Below are 19,608 nucleotides of genomic sequence, written 5' to 3'. Positions count from 1 at the left end.
AAAAAAAACATTTTTTCTTCTGTGCGGCCCAGTACCGGTCCGCGGCCCGGTGGTTGGGGACCTCTGCTTTCGAGTACAACAGATAATATTCAATGTATGCAAGCATAAGAAGGGGCTTATTTAATTGGAATAAGATGACATTTATGTTCTAAAAATTGTCATGATGGTGTGAACCGTTCCATGTTTAGTGATTCTCAGACAGTTGCACATCACATTTTATCAAATCGAGATAGAGTAGAAACTGACCTGATACATGAACACAAAGGAAAGTTTGCAAAATGTCACAGTTTCATTTTCAAGGATGTCACATTAAAAGCCATGTTAATGTCCACTTCCATCCTAAACATTTTAGCATTCTAAGAGAAAAGTAACAATTGTGATAAGAATGGAGTTTTCAATTCAATACTTCTTACAGCTACAGTAGTTTGTGCTTGAGTACGCACAACACAGAAATGTTTCTCCCACACTGGACTATTTCCAGATATTGCAGAATTTAGTATGACTGTCAGGCTTTAATTAGAGATACTGAACTAGTATTTACTCCTGCAGGGCATCGTGCGTGTGTGCGCGTGAGTGCGTGCGGCATATTGTTGAGCCTAAAGCCCAATTTCTGCTCTCTGAAACTAACTGAGAAGAAGCAGCTGAAAGATGGCAAATCCATTGCGAGTAACGCCACTAAGGAAGTCGGCACATGGACAGCGGGGTACCAAAACAGCCAAAAGGAAATATAGTACACAAGTCACCAATAAATGAATTGCCCAAAAATAAACAAAAATATTTCAAACACCTGAAAAAACGTTTACCAACATTTTTCTATCAAAAAATGCAGCCTTGTAATTTCAATGATTTATCATCATCATCAATGTTTGGTGGTTGTCCATTGAGGGTAAAAACCCTCGAACAAAATCAATCAATCAAAGCTTTCGTCAAATACTATTATTTTCTTGGCGGGCACACTCATTTTATGACTTTAAAATTGACTGTGTAATTGCAACTTTGAAATCGCAATCTTCACATTTCAGTGGAAATTCTGTCTGACGCTCTTGGACTTGACTCACCTCAAGCGGAGGAGAGGATGCTGCGACTGCGGTGCGCGGCATAACGTCAGGGCTGGAGATGGATTATCAAATATGCAAGTGTGAGGAGCGTCGTGACCGGATAAGGGGGAGAGTGGCTTTTCAAAATAAACTGATATATATATTCGTTTCACGGAGCACTTCCGCATTTTATGTAAGTGGAATGTCAACTTCCGGTCCGTATGTAAATACAATGACGAACAGTGGCAAGAATGTAAACATGGCACCTAATGGCCCGAGATAATTGCTTGCATATATAAGAAATATTCAGGTGCCAGGTCACTCGTATCTCAAGGCACAATTGTATTGGAAATGACATTAACATCAAAGTGAATGTCTTGCAGTAATGGCGTTTTGCCAATACAGTGAAATGGACTATGACTAATTACACTGGCCAAATTGTTTTATTTAAAAAAAAAAAAAAAAAAAAAAAAAGAAAGATGCAGGTAATATTTATGAGATAAAAATGAATAAATGAAGGTGTCAAAAATAGCTTTGACATATGGGGCCCTCCTGCATCACTGCAATTGATAACGCAATTGATAGTCACCGTTAAATGACCTCGAACAGAGGTAGCTTTTATTTTGTAGAAATAAATCGGAAATAGCGAGCCTTATTACCGTCAGCTTTTAGCGAACACGCACAGTTCCTTGGCCAACATGGCGGCGACTTGACGAAGGCAGCGGGATGAAGAGGGTGAGGGCTTGAAAAAGCAAAGAGGTCCGTGACAGGTTGCGGGCCCATCCGCCGACACCTAGCCAAGACCATGTTGGGAGAGGACAGCCGCCGCAGCGTCGCGCGACCGAGGTGTCGGTGAGCGTGCAGATAAGAGAAGACGCGCTCGCGAGGCCACGCAGGAGGAGAGGGGGAGCGGAGCGGCGTTCGGCTCGTCTCGGCGCGGGGCTAGGACAGCAGCGGCTTCCCCCCGGTCGGTCAGCCATGGAGGATGCGGCCCGGGCTTGCCAGCGTCTAATTTGCCAGCCGGCCCACGCTCACTTGGATGGGAATTAGCCGTGGAGGCCAAGGCAAGCCGGGACAAGCCAGCGGTCGACACCTGAAGGGGGAGGAACGCGAAGCGGACCCCACGTCAATGACTGTTGCGGCAGAGGAGCCGCCACGGTGGAGTCGGCAGGTTCCCAAAATATGACCAGGGGTGCTGGGACGTGTTGGCAGCAAGATGACGACGACGGCTTCCGAATCTGGCTAGAACCCCCGCGCGAGAACCAAAAGCCATTCACCGACTCCGAGAGGGCACAGAGATGGCGACTGTCCTTGGCATCCCTCTTGTTTCTCACCATCCTCCTCTCTGATCACCTGTGGTTCTGCGCCGAGGCCAAACTGGCCAGGACCCGGGACAAGTTCCGATCGTCCCGCCTCCTCTCTCCCCAGACCCATTCAGCACACAGCAGCCTCCGAGAAAACCCTCTCGCTATTTTTGTAGGAAACTCGAGCAAAGATTTGTGGCGGCTGGAAACTTGCCACGCGGACACTTTGTCCAACACCTGCTTGACTTTCGCCGACGCCGACCAATTGTGCAGGGGCCTCTTCAGTCAAGAGGGCACGTCGGGTGTAAATATGAGCGATTTGTACCTCTCCTTTTGTAACTCCTACTCGCTGCTGGATTTGCTCAGCGGCTCGATGAGTCCGGACAATTTGAACTGCAGCCTGGACGTGTTTGACGACGGCGACACGACCCGATGCAGCTTATGTGTGCAGGCGTACCAGCGCTACGACCAGCACGCCCAGGAGAAGTACGAAGACTTTGAGCTCCTCAGTTGGAAATACGACCCGTCTGAGTATTCAGTACGGACGTGCATGGAGCAGTGCAAGGTAGGCCGGTGCGGGGGGGTGGGGGGTGCGGAGGGGAAAGGGGGTGGCTTTCTGGTTTTTGGCTGATGGCGAGGGTGATGCGGTGGCCATCTGTTGATTTGGACCCGGATAGACGCCAGCTTTGTGGTCCTCCCCCTCCTCCCGTCCCCATGGCGACGGATGACAGATTCAAGGAGATGGACTGGCCTCATGTTCATTCATGTAGCTGCCTGGCAGTCCCATGCTAATGTGCACACGGAGGCCCTAGTACAGGACACCTCCAATCCGTGTATCATTTGTCCTTTTCACTTTTTCTTTTTTACATTGCCAGTTGACAAATCATCAAACACACACATTTGCTATGCTGTTTACCCTCACCAGGGTCACGGGCAAGCTGGAGCTGACTTTGGCCAAGAGGCGAGGTCCACCTTGGACTGGTCGCCAGCAAATTGATGGGCCTGTACAGTGCTTTGAGATACAAGTGACATGAACTATGAATTGTTCTTCAGGACGTTTTTTGCTTTGACTTGTAAGTGCAAACTTATCAAGAGGCGCATGGTGGTAGCAACTGCGACTCACTTCGCAATAAAGTAGTACTTTGGCAGATAGCGAGCGATTCTTCAAATTCTTCAGCTCAGTGGCCTAGTGGTAGAGTGTCCGCCCTGAGACTGGAAGGTTGTGGGTTCAAACCCCGGCCGGGTCATACCAAAGACTATAAAAATGGGACCCATTGCCTCCCTGCTTGGCACTCAGCATTAAGGGTTGGACTTGGGGGGTTAGATCACCAACTGATTCCCGAGCGCGGCACCGCTGCTGCTCACTGCTCCCCTCTCCCCCAGGGGATGGATTAAAATCACACGGGGATGGGTTAAATGCAGAGGACAAATTTCACCACACCCAGGTGTGTGTGTGACGATCATTGGGACTTTAATCTTTAATCTTTTTAATTGATTTCAAACTGTGAAAGTTGATGACAAACTAAACACGCTAACCATTACCACACTGATAACCGTGTAAGCAATGGATATTCGAACACAAAGAGTGGCGCTACACGTATCACATGACTCTGATATTCAATTGGTTGTGAATGCGATTATGTGACCTGGAGGTAACTGATGTTTGCCAACGTTAGCCGCCACAATCAGTCAAGACAGTCAGACAACCTTGTTCCCCTTTTTGAATGATCAACCAGTCGCCAGGTGTTCTGCGCCACTCCACGTGGAGAATGAGTCGTTGAAGTCAAGAGGCGGTTTGGCGGCCTAATGTGGCGTGAGGCTCTTGTTTGCTCATTCTAGCCAGACACACTAAAAAGCCTCTCAACTAGCTTGATGTAATCGCGAGCCACAGTTTAAAAAAGGTTTGAGGGTGTCCAACTTAACACATATCTACCGCCTAAAATAGGGGTGCAGCAAAAGTTAATGTCTGGACCAAATTGTACCTCTGAGGTTAACGTGATTCACTTGCCATGTAACCCAGACTGATTATTGTAGGTGTGTTCCCATTCTAAATATATTTTGTCAGCAGGAGTGAAGAGCTGAATAACAGAGGAGCTGTCGGTTTTCGTGAATGGCGATGCCAGTCTCCATTCACAGAAGCCCCAGCCAATCCCAGATGGGCTCTATTCACCCAAGCACCGACAGGGAAGCTGCACATACATGTCACAAACCCCACCAAGCCATCTGCTCGCCTCTAAACACCAAACCCAAACACATTTGGATGCCAACGCGGCCTTCATTTTGAATAATGTGTCTGCGCAGACACTTTTTTGAGTCAACGGTTGCCAGAACCTGGAAGTATGTGCCATGTCATCATCTCATCACACATTCGCGTTTATTATCCGTGCAGTCCCTTTTGCAGTACAAAAAGGCACAATGCGGGTTTTCATTCAATACAATTCTCAATCTCACAAATCAATGAATGCGAGTACCGAAGCTTTTGACTATCCCTGAGCTCCTTCAAGGCGTCTTTCTTCAAGTTCGCAAAAAGGGTGCAGATGTCTAAGGGCAGGTGAACACCGCGCAATGCTTCCGAATCCGACTCTAACGGCACCGTCGTGTGAGTCCGTACCACGTTTTGTGCTACGTACCATTTCACTTTTTTAATCCATAAAATGGAGTGTTAGACTGTCTGTCTCGAAACATTATTATTATTATTATTTTTATCATTATTATTTTGTTTTCAAATGCATCCATCCATAAAATTATATTGTATTATTATTATTGTGACCCTTGTGAGGAGGAGGATGATGAATGAATGAATGGAAATTGCGAAGACAATAGAAATGAGTTCATCGATATGCGTCATACAAGACTTATTTAACTTGAGTGCATATTTAGGAAAGTACTGAATATCAGTGTTTATCATAACAGTAGCAGTGTTTGATGTGTTGGTAGATGCAAAAATGACATGCATTCTTCTAAATGCGTGCATTTCATACTCTTAAGTTGTTGTTTAATTTTGAACACTTCTTCTGTGTTCATTTAATTGTTAGCAATAATTCATTTCTGGGGTTGCTCAGTGGAAAAAACAAAACATTTGACCATCAATCCAATCTACCGTTTGCTGTTGTGCTGTGTAAGATTTAATGACTTGACTTTTCGCTTGTTTTGAACAAAGGAATGCCCTAACTTGCTTTTTTGGGGACGTGACTTGACTTGCTTGACTTGTTTTTGCTACAGTAACTTAATTTGAGGTTTGCTTGAAACTAGCATGACAGGAACTAAATCGTTTTAAGTAAATGTTGATGCTTCTGGTGTGTGGTGCTGGTGGCTGCTGTGTGTGATCTTAACCTGGAACAGACTAAGAGTGCAGCATTAATAGGCAAACCACCAAATTACAGATAAGATTCATGCAGACCATTCAGATTATTGCGGAAGAGGCTTTCGTCTGGTCAGTCACTATAGACATATTCAATATACATTTCTTCTTTTTTTACAATTTTATGACTTGGATTTTTTGCACCACCATAATGGTCTAAGAAAACAAAAAGTGATTGTAAGCGTTAACATTAAATTTGAGTGGTTTTATAAACAATTCAGAGATTATAGCCAATCGAAATGAAACACTTACCCTCCACTTTCAGGGGCAAAGAATATTTGTACAATTCATTTTAACCGTATTTTGGAAACTAAATTTTATTTCGTCAATGTATTTATAATTGTTTTAAACTTTTTTTTTTCCCACATAAAATTGATGTTAAGTAAATATTAGGGGTCATTTTCATTTCAGGTCTGCTAGCTTCATAAGAACTATTCAAACTGAAAGCTATTAAATAAAAATTAACCAGCAAATTCACAAGGGACATCCACAGTAGTTAATAAATTTGATTTTTCAAAAGCAACTTTCTCCAAAGTTATGTATTTGCTTCATCTGAACTTAAATCAAGCAAAACCGAATTAGTTCACGAGATGACTCGATCCTTCAATTTATTTTTGGTGTAGGGTCTGAAACAAAAATACAATCTATAAATAGAATTAAGTGCCAACCAAATATCCATATAACATGTCGAATTCACCTTTAAACAGTTTTTTGCATGTTGATAACTGATGCAGATGCAGGAGGATAAGGGTTTAAGTTTTGTGGGAACTAATCGGAGGCAAGCTCAAAAATACCACCATCCATCTGTGAGCGTCTTTTATTCACGGTCAAAATTCATAAGAGGGAAAAATAGCTTTCATGGTATGTAGTGGTCATTTATACACTCAGTAATGAGTGAGTCAGTTTTTGTTTGTTTTTTGTTTTTTTTAAAGGGACATCAGACTTGAACATTATGAGCTCCTGCACTGCAACTGAAGCCTGATGTCACTCTATCTGCAGTAAGATGAACATATTTACTGTTTAAATTAAATGACCCCTTTTCTCCCCCCGTCATATTTTTTTTAACAATCATCTCTTATGTGTGCCTTGATGGTCCAGTGCTTGCACGTCACTGCGCCGCCTAAGTTTGTAGAGACACCCACAAAGCTTGACTTATGACTCACACCGTGGTGACCACGAGACAACTCCGGAAGAAAAAGAGACATGAGCAATACAGTGACATAGGAAAAAAACAAAAAGTGCAACACTAACCAAAAATTACAAGCAAGGCACCAAGTGTCAAAAAATAACCAAATGCTATCCAGAACTGCATCTCTACCAATCCCCATTAAATGTGAGTCACAGCTGAGGTTTCATCAGCGCTCAGTGGGTCACTTCTAGTAAACAGCTTCGGGTTTCTGGAAATTCTTGGAAGCTTGTCAATAAAATTGAGGCACCACTAATTAGGCCACTTCCTGTGGAATAGCACTGTATGTGTGTTTTGGGATGATTATAGACTATCCAACAACATGGGCATGCGAACGCATAAATTTTCACAAGAAGTACTTTATTCTTTTTTTTATTCCAAAATGGAGACGGTGAGAGGTTAAAATTATGATTTAGATTGGCTTTTGTTGATTGTTAAGTTTGTTGTTGATTGGTTTAGTTAAACGGTTTGAAAAGGGAAAAACATACATTATGTTGTGGATGCGAAATTTGGTTGTTGGGCCACATATTTTCAACAACATACATTGGGACAAAGTGCAGTACAGTAATCCTCTAGATTTGGAAAATAGAGCATTAGCGGGAAAAAGTCTTTAATTTGGGGGTATTTGCACATTTGGGGTTTTATGCACATTTCATTCTCTTCGTTACACTGACAGTTTGATGTGTCAGTGCAGGCCTCAAAGTTTGGATGTGCAGAAGTATTGCAAATACATTTCTAACTAACATGGAAGTGTTGGTACGTATGTGGGTGGTTCTCAGAAAGTGTGGTCCAGGAATGGCCGCGACGGCTAATTTCACCACTCAAAATACATTCACACACAAAATACAGCACAGATCAAGTGGGACCCCGCTTTCTGTGAACCACCCATGTCCGAAATGTTCACAAAAGAGCATCTGTGCTTGAATACTGTCCGAAATGTCTTGATATATAGCCACCAAGCTACAAGGTGACAGAGGATTTCTGAGTGCCGGGTCCCCATTCACAATGATCACACATTAGGCTGATCAAATCAGACTGCAGGCCTGCTTCCTGACTAACTCAATTTGCTTCCCTTTTCACGCTGCGTGCACAGATGCACACGCACGCTTGCACCGTTGCACTTGTGCACATAAGCAGAAAACCAGCAGTGAGTGGGGCAGCACCTATCGAGGTCCCTTGGAAAGCAGAGACTGACGTTACCTTGGAAACTGCTGGCATACATTTTCAGGAGGACCCACATTTTCTGTCTGACTAGCATTGTTTTGGTTCTATTTCGGTAGCCATGGCATCCCTAGGCTTATCTTACATCTCACCATCAGGAATTATGCCGCTACTGTATCTTCAGAGGCATGTTTAGGCGTAGTCCAAACTCTGTCATGATCCATTTTCTCTCTTTTGCAACTCAATACCGCTATTAAAGCCAAGCAGCATGGGTGTTAGGCGCAAATGATTTTAAGGTTTGCTTCCATTTGTCTTCTACGTTCTGCAGAGCGAGTAAATCCCTATAGAAGTTGTCCTCAAACCTTTTACACAAAGTAGGCTCTGATCAATATTATTTTTATTTTTCAGGTTAATGTCAATGCCGATTTTTGGCAAAAATAAAATACTGATTACCAATTAAGCAAAGTAAAGAAACATAATAAAGCTTAAAATATTTTTTGCCCTCTAAATACACACAGCTTGACTTTTTTTTTTTTCCTTTCCACAGAATTTTTTTTTTTTTCTGGAAAAATTAAACTCTTTTCTCTTACCTTGCTTAGAGGGCCTAGTCATAAATTTATTTTGAAGGTTTCCCGACCCACTCAGCTGAGCTTTTAGGAGCAACCAGTATTTAATTTTTGTTTTTTTTCTTATTCATTTTTATGCATTAATTTTTTTTCTATTCTTTTATTTTATATATATATTTTACTTTGTTCCTTTTCAGGAAATACCTTTGTTATTTTAAAGTTGAGTTTTGACAAGTGAATAAGTGCTAAATGTTGATATTATTAATTTAATAATTGTGATTTCTCAATATCAATCCAAACAATTGTGATGATTATTTTCTCCCCATAATCGCTCAGCTCTAATTCTGTAAAGTGATTGGAATGAGTTTCGCTGTGGGACAAGACTGAAGTCCCATCAAACACATTTAGGGAGCACAGAGATGGTGAGCCAGGTCTCTCAGTTTCCAACATCATTAATGGGCACAGCATACTCCCAAATTCTAGCAGAAAGTCTCCCAAGAAGATTGCAAACGGTTGGACTGCAAAAAGGGGATTTTTTTTTTTTTGTCAGCCAAAGATTGTATCATAGACCAACGTGTTACTCCCCCCCCCCCCCCCTCTAATCATAAATTCTTCTTTGTCCCTTACAGTCGGCGTACAAGCCCTGGCTGTGTGCTCAGTACTTCCCCACCGCGCAACTGCCGTGTCAAAGAAAGATATCGTGCCACCAGTACTGCCTGGAGGTCCAACAGAGCTGTCCGTACATCCTGCCGGACAACGACGACTTGATCCATGGCGGCAGCCCCAGCTTCATCTGCACGGGTTATTGTCCACTTTGTCTGTCTATTGCCATCTTTCACTGAGCCAAAGCACCCGATTTACATTAGCAACATTTCACAAATGGTATTTCTACTGAAATCATGTTGAGCTCATCTCAATTTACTCACAAGTAGCCCTAGTATGACCGCTGTGACATTTTGGGCAGACATTTTGCTGCTCCACACAGCGTTCCCGTCCGGCAACAAGAGCAGACAGGCGAGTGGAAAATTCTTCTGTAAATTGGTCGATTGGAAGATGCTAAAATTCAATTGAAAGCTTTAAACATCAATGTCAGAAAATCCGTCTGACCCCTTCTCTCCAATCGAGCTCAATAATCCTCTGTCCTGTTTAAACGATTATTGAAAAGATGTGTTTTGATTTTGTCTGCCATTTCAGGACTCTTCACAGAGCATCCATCAGAGAGCAAGGAGGATTGCTGCGACGTCCGATGGGACTCCAACACGGACGGCCCCTCGGGCGAGACGCTAAAAAGGACTGGCTCCGCCTGCCGGCGCAAGGGAGCCTCGGTCACCTCCGCCGCCACCCCGAGACTGTACAGCGGGCGGCTGAAGATCTGCCTGCTGGCGCTCGTCCTCCTGCACACTGTCATCATCATATCGGCCTCCCATAACTCCACGTTGGCGAGCCCCGTTGTCACCTTCTCACCGGAGAAGAGCACATCCAACGAGGATTGAACATCGGGGTTGGTCCAGGCTTAAGGTTTGTCGCTTTTGCAAATGCGTCTGGGATTGCCTCTGGAAAAAAGAAAAAACACCCAGCAGAGGATGCGAGGAGGGCTTGGAGTGGACTGCACCGCCCTTTTAAAGAAGTGACCTCTTGCCACTTAAAACCTGCTCATTGTTTCTATTCCAGCCATATGTTCAGGAACATCTCGTGCCTCCACCTCTCCTTTCTTTATGTTTCGTTATGTTTTCCCCGGTTTCTGTGTCTGGATTGCACGTCCGAATGGTTAGCGACGAGGTGGTCGTTTGAATTTTTGATCCTTCTTTTGACTCCTCCGCACTATTTCCCTTCCTTCCTCTTCCTTACAACCTTGTAGTAAGTCACCCATCACTCCTTTTGGTCTTTCAAAATTCAGCTCCGAGAGATTTCGTTAACGCTTCCCCTCCCTCCCTCTGATGCTACATGCCTCAACAGTTTAGGCCTCAAGTGCACTGAGACTAAAAGTAACGGCGCCAAGCAGTGCGCGCCAGGTGGTGTTAAATTGACCTCATGATGGCGGCAGTGGTGGCACTAAATTGACAGTTGGCTCATGGACGTTGTTGTCTCTGACGCTGTAGGAATAAAACAAGTGGGGGGCGAGTGGGAAGATGAAAACAGCAAAGTTATTGAAACCAAAACCCCAGGGGGCCTCATTTATCAACTTCTGCGTGCACAAAGTTGACCTATTTCTATAACACACACAAAACCAACTCATATTCTTGTGTAGGTTTAGAATTTTGGAATCAATTAAATATACTCATCTCATTCTACTTCAAAACACTACTCTGCACGGCGTTCTTTTTCCACCTTTGTAGTTTCACCTTAAGAGTAATCACAAAAAATACTATGTCACAGCCCAGATTATTTCCTTCAACCTAAATGCAATCTGAATGCATGTTTAGCCACAAAACCGCAACAATTTCTAGTCATCTCAATGTGTTTAGTATATTCAACATTTTTTGTAACATTTCTTAAAAACACTAAAACACAAATTACAATGTTATATTTCAACAAATCCAAAAATACAGTTGTGCCTCACAATGCAAGTGACAATTTTTTTCCAGATATAAGCTATCGTTCTCTCGCTTTTTTTTCTTTGACTTGCCAACAAAAATGTTTTCGATATTATGTAAACCATAGATGATAAACGTAAAAGAAATATAGAATTATACATTTTCTACATTTAAAACAATCATTTCATTTCACCTTCAAGTCTATCTTAATACTAATGCATCATAAGAAATGCCGTAGAATGGCTGCCCAATACCATCTTTATGGTAATTGGTTAACGATTTAAGGAATGGCTATTTGAACACAAACGGTGTCACAACACATGTAGCCAGACAATATTACAATATTCACTGGCATACATTTGTTATCATCTGTGAAACACGAATAGTAACATAGTAGAGTCACAGTAAGTGGAGTGAAATTCTGTCTGCATGATTATTATACTGCCAGCTGGTGGCCACACACCAGAAGGAACTGCAAAGAACTAAGAGTGATGCTCAAATTGTTTATTCTTTACATTCTATTTTATTAGGTTATCACAACAGTATATGTTTTATAAAGTAAAAATTCGTAGAGCTCAAGTTTCCTTATTAAAAAACATGACACAATTTTGGTGTTATTTTTTGGGAGGGGGGGAATGAAACAGATTACGGCATTAAAGGTATGGTCGCTTAATGGATTGAGCTCATATTTTAAGGCAGCACTACTAAATTTAGTTGACAAAAATATGTAAGATTCAGAAAATCAAACGATAGCATCTTCTTGCTAACGCTATTGATGTTTTTATTTAACCTGATATGTAGAAGACATACTACGTTACCTCCAGACACTTTTTGTTCTTCGACACGCAGGTTGATAATTGAAACCCCGCATCTTGAGTGCCTCTATGCTGTTACACCCCAAGTCAGGCAATGGGGCAATATTATATTCATTTAAAAATGAATCAAAGAAAGTTGTGTGTATTGCAACATTCATGCCACCCTGATGACCCAGACAAGCAAAGGGCTCCATTCGCATTGGCATGTGAGGAAAGTGAGGAGAATTCAAGGGCTGATCCATCCCACCCGTGTGAATTATTTTGACTTGTGGCCATCTGCTGTGTAAAGTTCACAATGGTGACTGAGTTTAAAGTTATGAGATCATCAGTTAGCATCCTATAAAGTGAGAAGTGCAGCCTGGTTAGGCTGGCAAAGGACTGATCCAACCACAATGTGCCAATCCCAACAATGGTTGTGGTGGTAAACGAATCTTCGAATGGTGACACTGAAACGAATAGAGCAAATTTATAAAGTAAAGTTAGAGCCGGGTAATTTGAAATTTCTGAGAAAGAACAACCTAATCTGGTCTGTCTGAAAAGAAAAAGGCACACGGCGTAACTGCCCAATCCCAGTCCTGTAACTACAGCGCCATCTGCTGGATCTGGTTGGTCATCACCACACTTGGCCCGCAATCCAAATGGGCCTTTAACTGTTGTTTATTACATTTGCACCTTACTTTGGATAGATGTTTCTCTCTCTCTCTCTCTCTCTCTCTCTCTCTCTCTCTCTCTCTCTCTCTCTCTCTCTCTCTCTCTCTCTCTCTCTCTCTCTCTCGCAAAGAAATTCCATTTCAAATTGTCTTGCTATTTCTCTTGTTGCCATTTTGTTTCCTTCCTGTTGTTTTTTTAGATGCAACCACGAACCGTCTGACCCCAGCCCGGCTTCGGTCCTCATTAAATGTCCATTTGTGCCTGTTGATTTTCAAAGCCATTCATAGACTTTTACTTCCCGACCTTCGGACTACCACCCTTGTCTGACCCTCCTTGCCCATCTCTAAGAACATTCCCCGGAAGACAGCAGCGGATGTATTCGTTCCTCTGATTTCTAAACAGTTCATGTTGCGTGCATCTATGCAGAAGATGCTTTCTGTTGTAAATATGTCGCTGCAAAATGGCTTCCCATTGCCCTCTGCAGACTTACATCTCGAACCCTCTGTTTGAATCTCACTGTGATTTCTGTTCGCCTCCTCAGTTTTTGTCTGCTTTTGGAGATTGTTATTGCCGCATTTTTCTGTTGTCTACTGCAGTGGTGTGACTTGATGAGTAGGACTAAGTTGGATGTTTAAAAAGAAGTGATGAAGAGGTCGTGAAAAAAAACCGTTCAAAAAACAACACTTGAATTATGAAAAGGGTTCCAATACAAAAAAATGATAATGTTATCATATTGTCATACTAGAGATGCTTTAGTTTGCTATTTTCCTTTCTTTTCTACGAAAGACTTGATGAAATGAAATTATTTATAAAAATTCGTCCCTCGAGTCATGATCTTTTGGGGATGTGAGAAAAAAATGTATTTATTAACATTTTGTTCGAAATAAAATAAAAATTATGTTACACATTATTTTTATCTTTTATTTTATGTGAGTAGTTGCTGTGATGAAAGAAGAAAAGGTGATATTCTAGGATCGGAGATTCAGATATAGATCCAGAGAGAGAGCGAGAGAGAGAGGGAGAGAGGGGGAGAGAGAAACACCCTCACCCAGACATCAAATAGCATCTTTGGTCATTGTTAACATTACCCATTTCAAGCAGCAGATGGCGCCCTAGGAAAGGCCTTCATTAAACTGTTTCAATAATTTTTTTGAACTACGGTAAAGCACTCATTTTACATTTGATGTTAAACAAATTGTTAAATGAGTACCATAGCTCTCAGACAATGTTGCTCCCGTTACATTATTACATTTATAAAAATATAAACCAGTCATTCCACAATTGAAGGACAATTCAGGCACCAACATTTTAAATATAGCCTATTTATTCAATTATTTTGTTTTTAAGGAAAAATAGGCCATAAAACATTACATAGTTCAGCATGAGGCTTTTTATATCTATTAATGACTGCAGGTTGTGTATGTTTGCTGTATTTTTTGTTGTCAGGGCAAAGCAGGGACGTGCGGTCAGAGGAGGCAAAGGAGGCCGTGCCTCCCCTGCCATCACGGAAAGGGAAAAAAACATATTCAATTGTTTTTATTATAAAGAGAAAAGAGACCCAACGGAAGCAACGAAAAAACGTTCTCCAGCCTTATGGCAGGGGGCGCTAGTGATCTCGGGATGCTTCATGCACCCACCTGTAGAATAAGTGATCTCCGGTTCAAATTTACATAGAACAACTGAGGAGCAGTTGTCCATTTATTTCGTTTTACATTCTTCTTCTTTTTTTTTTTTTTTCGTTTTTACATTTCGTTTTACAATGGAAGATTACATATCCAAACGATTTTCAACTCTGGATTTTCGGTCGAAGCAGGAGGTCATCAGTAAAGGAAGACCAACTCCGGAGTTAAAAGGTTTGATTCCGACAACGGGACTTCGTAGCAGTGTGCTTTATTGAGTGTTTTTATGTGTGAAGACTGCTGACATGGGATTTTAATTCAAATAGTTCAAATTAAATAATGAATAAGCTACTCTAGAGCAGCGTTCCCCAACCTTTTTTGTGACACGGTTAGGTGTCGGACAAATTTGACCGATTTGGTGACGTCAGTGCGTCCCCAGTCATTCTAGCATGTCATTTAAGCTAGCATTGGGCCTCAAATACAGGTGTTTTGTTTGCATACAATAATTTACCTACATAATGTTTGTGTAACATTAGTTCATGAGTGTGTACACGCTAGATGCCAGAAGGTGATGCTTTATGATCATTTGCCTTCTTTGCAAAGATGATCCTCTTCGTTTGAAATGCTTTACTGCCATCTTTTGACATCGATAAGCAATTACAAATGCCTTGGTGTTAGAGAATTTGCTTATTTTATCAAATTTGCTCGTGTGTCACTAAAAAAGTGTCCACCCAAAAAAAACGAAGAAAAACACTTTGTGCTGTAGGGCTTGCACGCAAGCCGACTGTAGAACAAATATTTGAAGCCAACCAGGCTTGTTGACTTCAAACATTTATGGATAAAGTCAAATGATGTTGAATTTATTCTTTCCCTTTGGTCATACACTGCTGAAAGGTAAAAGGCAATGTGAACATTTACACAGCAAACGAGTTACTGTGTCGTGTGACTCCAACGAGGCAACTAAATATTGATCGACTATTGCCAGAAAACGGAGCTGTCATATCAATCTGGACGTCACATGACTTTATTTGGAGAAAGCAAATATGGGAAGAGACATAATGGAATAACAGTAATCTAAGATATTTCTTCTGCCAGGGTCTTGTTGTCATAACTACTCAGACATTCTGTAAAATGCTATTGTGACATTTTCAGTAATTCAATACTTACAGTGATGGCAAAATGCCATAATATTCTGTCAATTCTCTGCATTTGACTGTTTTTAATCATTTTCACAATGGAAAAAAAGACTGCACAAAAGAATACTTTCCCTGGCTTCTTCACAACATAATGCAATACATATTTATTTTTATTACGCTTTCACAACAGCTGTTGCCATAACAACGTGCTTTACAGAACAATTTCAGTTGTCACTTATGTATGTATGTATGTATGTATGTACATACATATGTATGTATGTACGTACGTATGCTTGTTCAGTGGCCTAGTGGTAGAGTGTCCGCCCTGAGACTGGAAGGTTGTGGGTTCAAACCCCGGCCGGGTCATACCAAAGACTATAAAAATGGGACCCATTGCCTCCCTGCTTGGCACTCAGCATTAAGGGTTGGAGTTGGGGGGTTAAATCACCAACTGATTCCCGAGCGCGGCACCGCTGCTGCTCACTGCTCCCCTCTCCCCCAGGGGATGGATTAAAATCACACGGGGATGGGTTAAATGCAGAGGACAAATTTCACCGCACCCAGGTGTGTGTGTGACGATCATTGGGACTTTAATCTTTTTAATCTAATTTGTTGCTAATAATTCCTAATCATCGCAGCCTTTTCTTGCCAATGCATATTGTTGCAGAGATTGTAATTAAATTGACACATTAACTCTGCATGGTCGGGCGGTGAAGTCATAATGGCAGCAAGGGTGTACTGTATTTATATTCATAGAATGAATCTAGATGCACTGAGCAAAGTTCATTAAGTGTAACACAAAGGCTGCATAACTTAATCAAATGAATCACAAATCATAAACTTAGCCTGGGCCATTCTCACGGCTGGTTTGCGGAAAGCATTGCTCGGTCTTTTTATGAGGCTTTTTTTTTTTTTTTTGCCGTGCCCTTTCTCGCAGTGATTATTCATCCGGTTTGGTGCTCTTAATTAGAAAGTCAGTCTCATGCACAGATGGAGGTGGAATCTAATCAGGTTAGATAAAAATATAGATTATTACAAGCATTGCCACGAAATGCTCACAGAATATAGACACTCCTCCAAAAGTATTGGAACAGTCAGATCATTTCAAATATTTTCTGAGGATATTTGCTTGTAAGGGCTGTTGGTAAATTTGTTGTGCTTTCATTTATCTGCTTTTAAAAAAGGCCCACATTGATGTGTCCAGATAAATTACTTTGGGAATGCTACGGTGAAAAAATAACAGCGAAATATAGCAGTTACTTATCGTTCGGTGTTTTATTGCTCGCCTCATGAACACACTCCAGCTCCTCTTAACTCTCTCCACAGGAGTTCTTAGTCTACCATCTTTATACGGATACCGAATGCCCTCTATGGGCACATTTCTGTCGTAACAAACCTTTCAAGAGTCTTCATTTCAAATCTTCTTCCTGGCACCGTCGGACATTAATGAAGCAAACTAGCTCAGCAAGGTAACCTGTTGATAACCAACACAGATGATACATTGCCATCACATTCCATCCTTTACCATTCCTATTAGTAACCCAGCAGGCTGTGAGAATTGTCGCGCCAGAGGTTCTCACCAATGTCATCAGCAAGCTGGTCGACAAGTATCGTAAAGGTGTTGAGGCAGTGTTGTGGAAAATGAGACTCCTGTAATACATAATACATTGCAGTACAATAAAAAAAAAAAAGAGAGAAACCTGCCAGCAAGTTTTACTACATTCTAGGGCATCTAAATTTCTTAACTCTCACATACTATTCATTTTCCTTACAAATTAGGACACATACAGAGCATATTCTCAGACTTGTCATTTCAATCCGAAGCGGAAGGGCAAATCTTCCCAAAATATTTTGATAGCCTGTCTGACATTGATAAATGGAGAAAGACGCTGCACTCATCTCCCTGTGATCTACCCTCACCCGTGAAGAAGACCCCAAGATACTTGATTTGCTGCACTTGGGGAAAGATCTCCTCCCCAACCTGGAACAGACACTCCACCTTTTCCTGACTGAGTACCATGGTATCATATTTGAAGGTGGTGATTCTCACCCCAACAACTTCACACGAAGCTGCAAACCACTCCAGCGTGAGTTGATGACTTGATGAAGGCAACGGAGGCGTGTTAACCAGGACTGCCCTAAAACATCCACAGCCTTTTGGAACGCCATCCACATCTCAAGCACCCCTGGGGCTCACCCCTGGAGCTCACCTCATAAAATATATCTTTATTGCTGTTGAATGTCAAAGTGGGCCAAATTTGATAGAAAGTGGATTCAGGATGAAATTCTCAAACCCAAGGACAATATCTTGCCCATTAGAGCATTCATCCAACCCCGGTCAATACAGTACATCTGTTGCTATTATCACGAAGCTTGAGTCTATTCCCGGAGACAGTACAAAGTGGACTACTCTGCCCTGGTCACTGGTAATAAGGCGATTGAACAGGTTATTGAATGGGAATTGATCCCTGGCCACCCTGCGATTGACTGGGTGACCTGTTGTTATCGGAGTTCGCCTCCAGTTGCCTTTTAATACCAAACGGGATAAACGGTTGAAAATAAATGTATGATCCTGGCTGGACACTCTGCACTTCCAATGACCCCTAAACAAATGCTGTCTGCTGAAACCATGTTCTGTCAAAATGTTCCCTTTTATTGGGGGCTTAATTAGAAAGTAGATTTTAAACAAGTCACTGCACTTCACTCAGCTGTGCAACATTTGCCCGCCCTTGCTCCATGATGAAATCTATATGTATTCTATGTTTTCCCTTAGCTAAAAAAACATATTGGTATGTGCTGCACTGCTCAAAGGAGAGAGGAAGCTCAGAGGAAGGAGAGAAACATGCACAAGAGGGTAAATAAATTATTAGGAACTGCTGCAAGAGGGTTGGAAAGAAGACAAACGACCTGTCTATGGCACTAGGGTGATGCCGAGGGGAAATGGGCGGGGTTAAAATAGGTTGTGTCCATTTACTGTTAGCTTTCATTACTCAACTCGGTCGCAGATGGCAGTTTGAACAAATAGCTCGGAGAGATGAAAGTTTATGATGTACACTACAAGGTACATGCTCCTGTTACAGGGAAAGTGGGGAAAAACAAATGATAGTTTTTAGTACATTGTTTTCACGGAAACACTTCACTTTGAAAGGTGAAAAGTGTGTTTTGAAATATTTGACTGGTCTTGCCTAAAGAAAGCCTAAGTATGTAAAAACAAACAAAAAATACAGTTCTAAGCATGAACCCCTGCAGCACTGCGGTCTAAAAGTAGCATTTAAACCAATTGAAGTCCGCATATGAAAGACCCTGTAAAGTAAATCCAGACTTGTTTCAAGATACAGGTTTGAGGATCATTTCTGAAAACGTGCAAAGACTGAGAACAACATGGTCCTGAATTGAAAAATGAAGAGATGAATGGGCTTATGAAAATAGCATCCATTTTTCAGTGCAGGGTGGTTCCAGGCATTGAGCCAACAAACCCACAATCTTTAATAGCACGAATAGTCTTGATTTGGGCCAAATGGGAATTTTATAGACAGTATATAGCAGGTCTCTAAGTTTCATTCAAATTTGGCATGGATTTTAAGAACACTAATTTGATGAAGCCATTGTGTTGCATGCCTGTCAATGCAGACCAATTAATCAAGAACAGCATCACCATCAACGTTGGGCATCCTTAAGTAAACATTAACTGTGTCCAAAATGCTAGAGAAGCATTATCAGCACAAACACAACTACGTGGTCCATTTGTAAAAGGAAAGTAAATCCCCAAATCTTCTTTGTAATAATATGTTCTGTGCAGCCCAAAGAACAAACCCAATCACGGCTCAACTTCAGTAAACTGCTGAGCCGTGATTGCTTGTGACCTGAGACCTGGCAACTGTGATGTCATTTTCAGGCAACAGCAAGTTGCAAAATGGCCGCCCCTGAGATGGATAAAAACAGATGATTTTTTCTTCTTAACTCAAATTCCACAAACGCAATATCAATCAGTACGGCGTGTTTAGATTAGTCGCGGCACAGACAACATATTATTGTAAAGAAATCTGGGGTTGACTTCCTTGTGCTCCATTTTCACAGGCTACAAAACACTGCTGTCATGTAAACATACAAAAATAATATTGTGATCAGTTTTCAGTTAAAAGCAGCGCTTGGGTGCCTCTCCATGCAATGACGACATTGCCAAAGTGTCAATCACCACTCAATCCACTCTGAATTCTTAAGCATTGGTATTGATGCCT

The 19,608-nt window shown here is 41.8% G+C and overlaps 1 protein-coding gene across 1 annotated transcript; it reads left to right on the top strand.

Annotated features, from left to right (window-relative positions):
• The first annotated feature begins 1,704 nt into the window (after window positions 1-1,704).
• On the top strand, window positions 1,705-13,525 carry fam155a (family with sequence similarity 155 member A). Its single transcript, XM_037246063.1, has 3 exons — window positions 1,705-2,906; window positions 9,245-9,416; window positions 9,810-13,525. Exons 1-3 carry the CDS (start codon window positions 2,220-2,222, stop codon window positions 10,106-10,108), a joined length of 1,158 nt encoding a protein of 385 aa, XP_037101958.1. The 5' UTR covers window positions 1,705-2,219; the 3' UTR covers window positions 10,109-13,525.
• The last annotated feature ends 6,083 nt before the right edge of the window (window positions 13,526-19,608 follow it).

This window comes from Syngnathus acus, chromosome 2 (genome assembly GCF_901709675.1).
Source record: "Syngnathus acus chromosome 2, fSynAcu1.2, whole genome shotgun sequence".
Taxonomy (NCBI): Eukaryota; Metazoa; Chordata; class Actinopteri; order Syngnathiformes; family Syngnathidae; genus Syngnathus; species Syngnathus acus.
Note: the sequence above shows the minus strand (reverse complement) of the source record. Positions and strands in the feature narration are given on the sequence as shown.

Excerpts from the sequence above, each read along its gene's own strand:
- fam155a (XM_037246063.1), top strand. The coding sequence starts at position 2,220 with ATGACCAGGGGTGCTGGGACGTGTTGGCAGCAAGATGACGACGACGGC. Across the intron at positions 2,907-9,244 it reads CGTGCATGGAGCAGTGCAAG|TCGGCGTACAAGCCCTGGCT; the intron begins GTAGGCCGGTGC and ends TGTCCCTTACAG. Across the intron at positions 9,417-9,809 it reads CCCCAGCTTCATCTGCACGG|GACTCTTCACAGAGCATCCA; the intron begins GTTATTGTCCAC and ends CTGCCATTTCAG.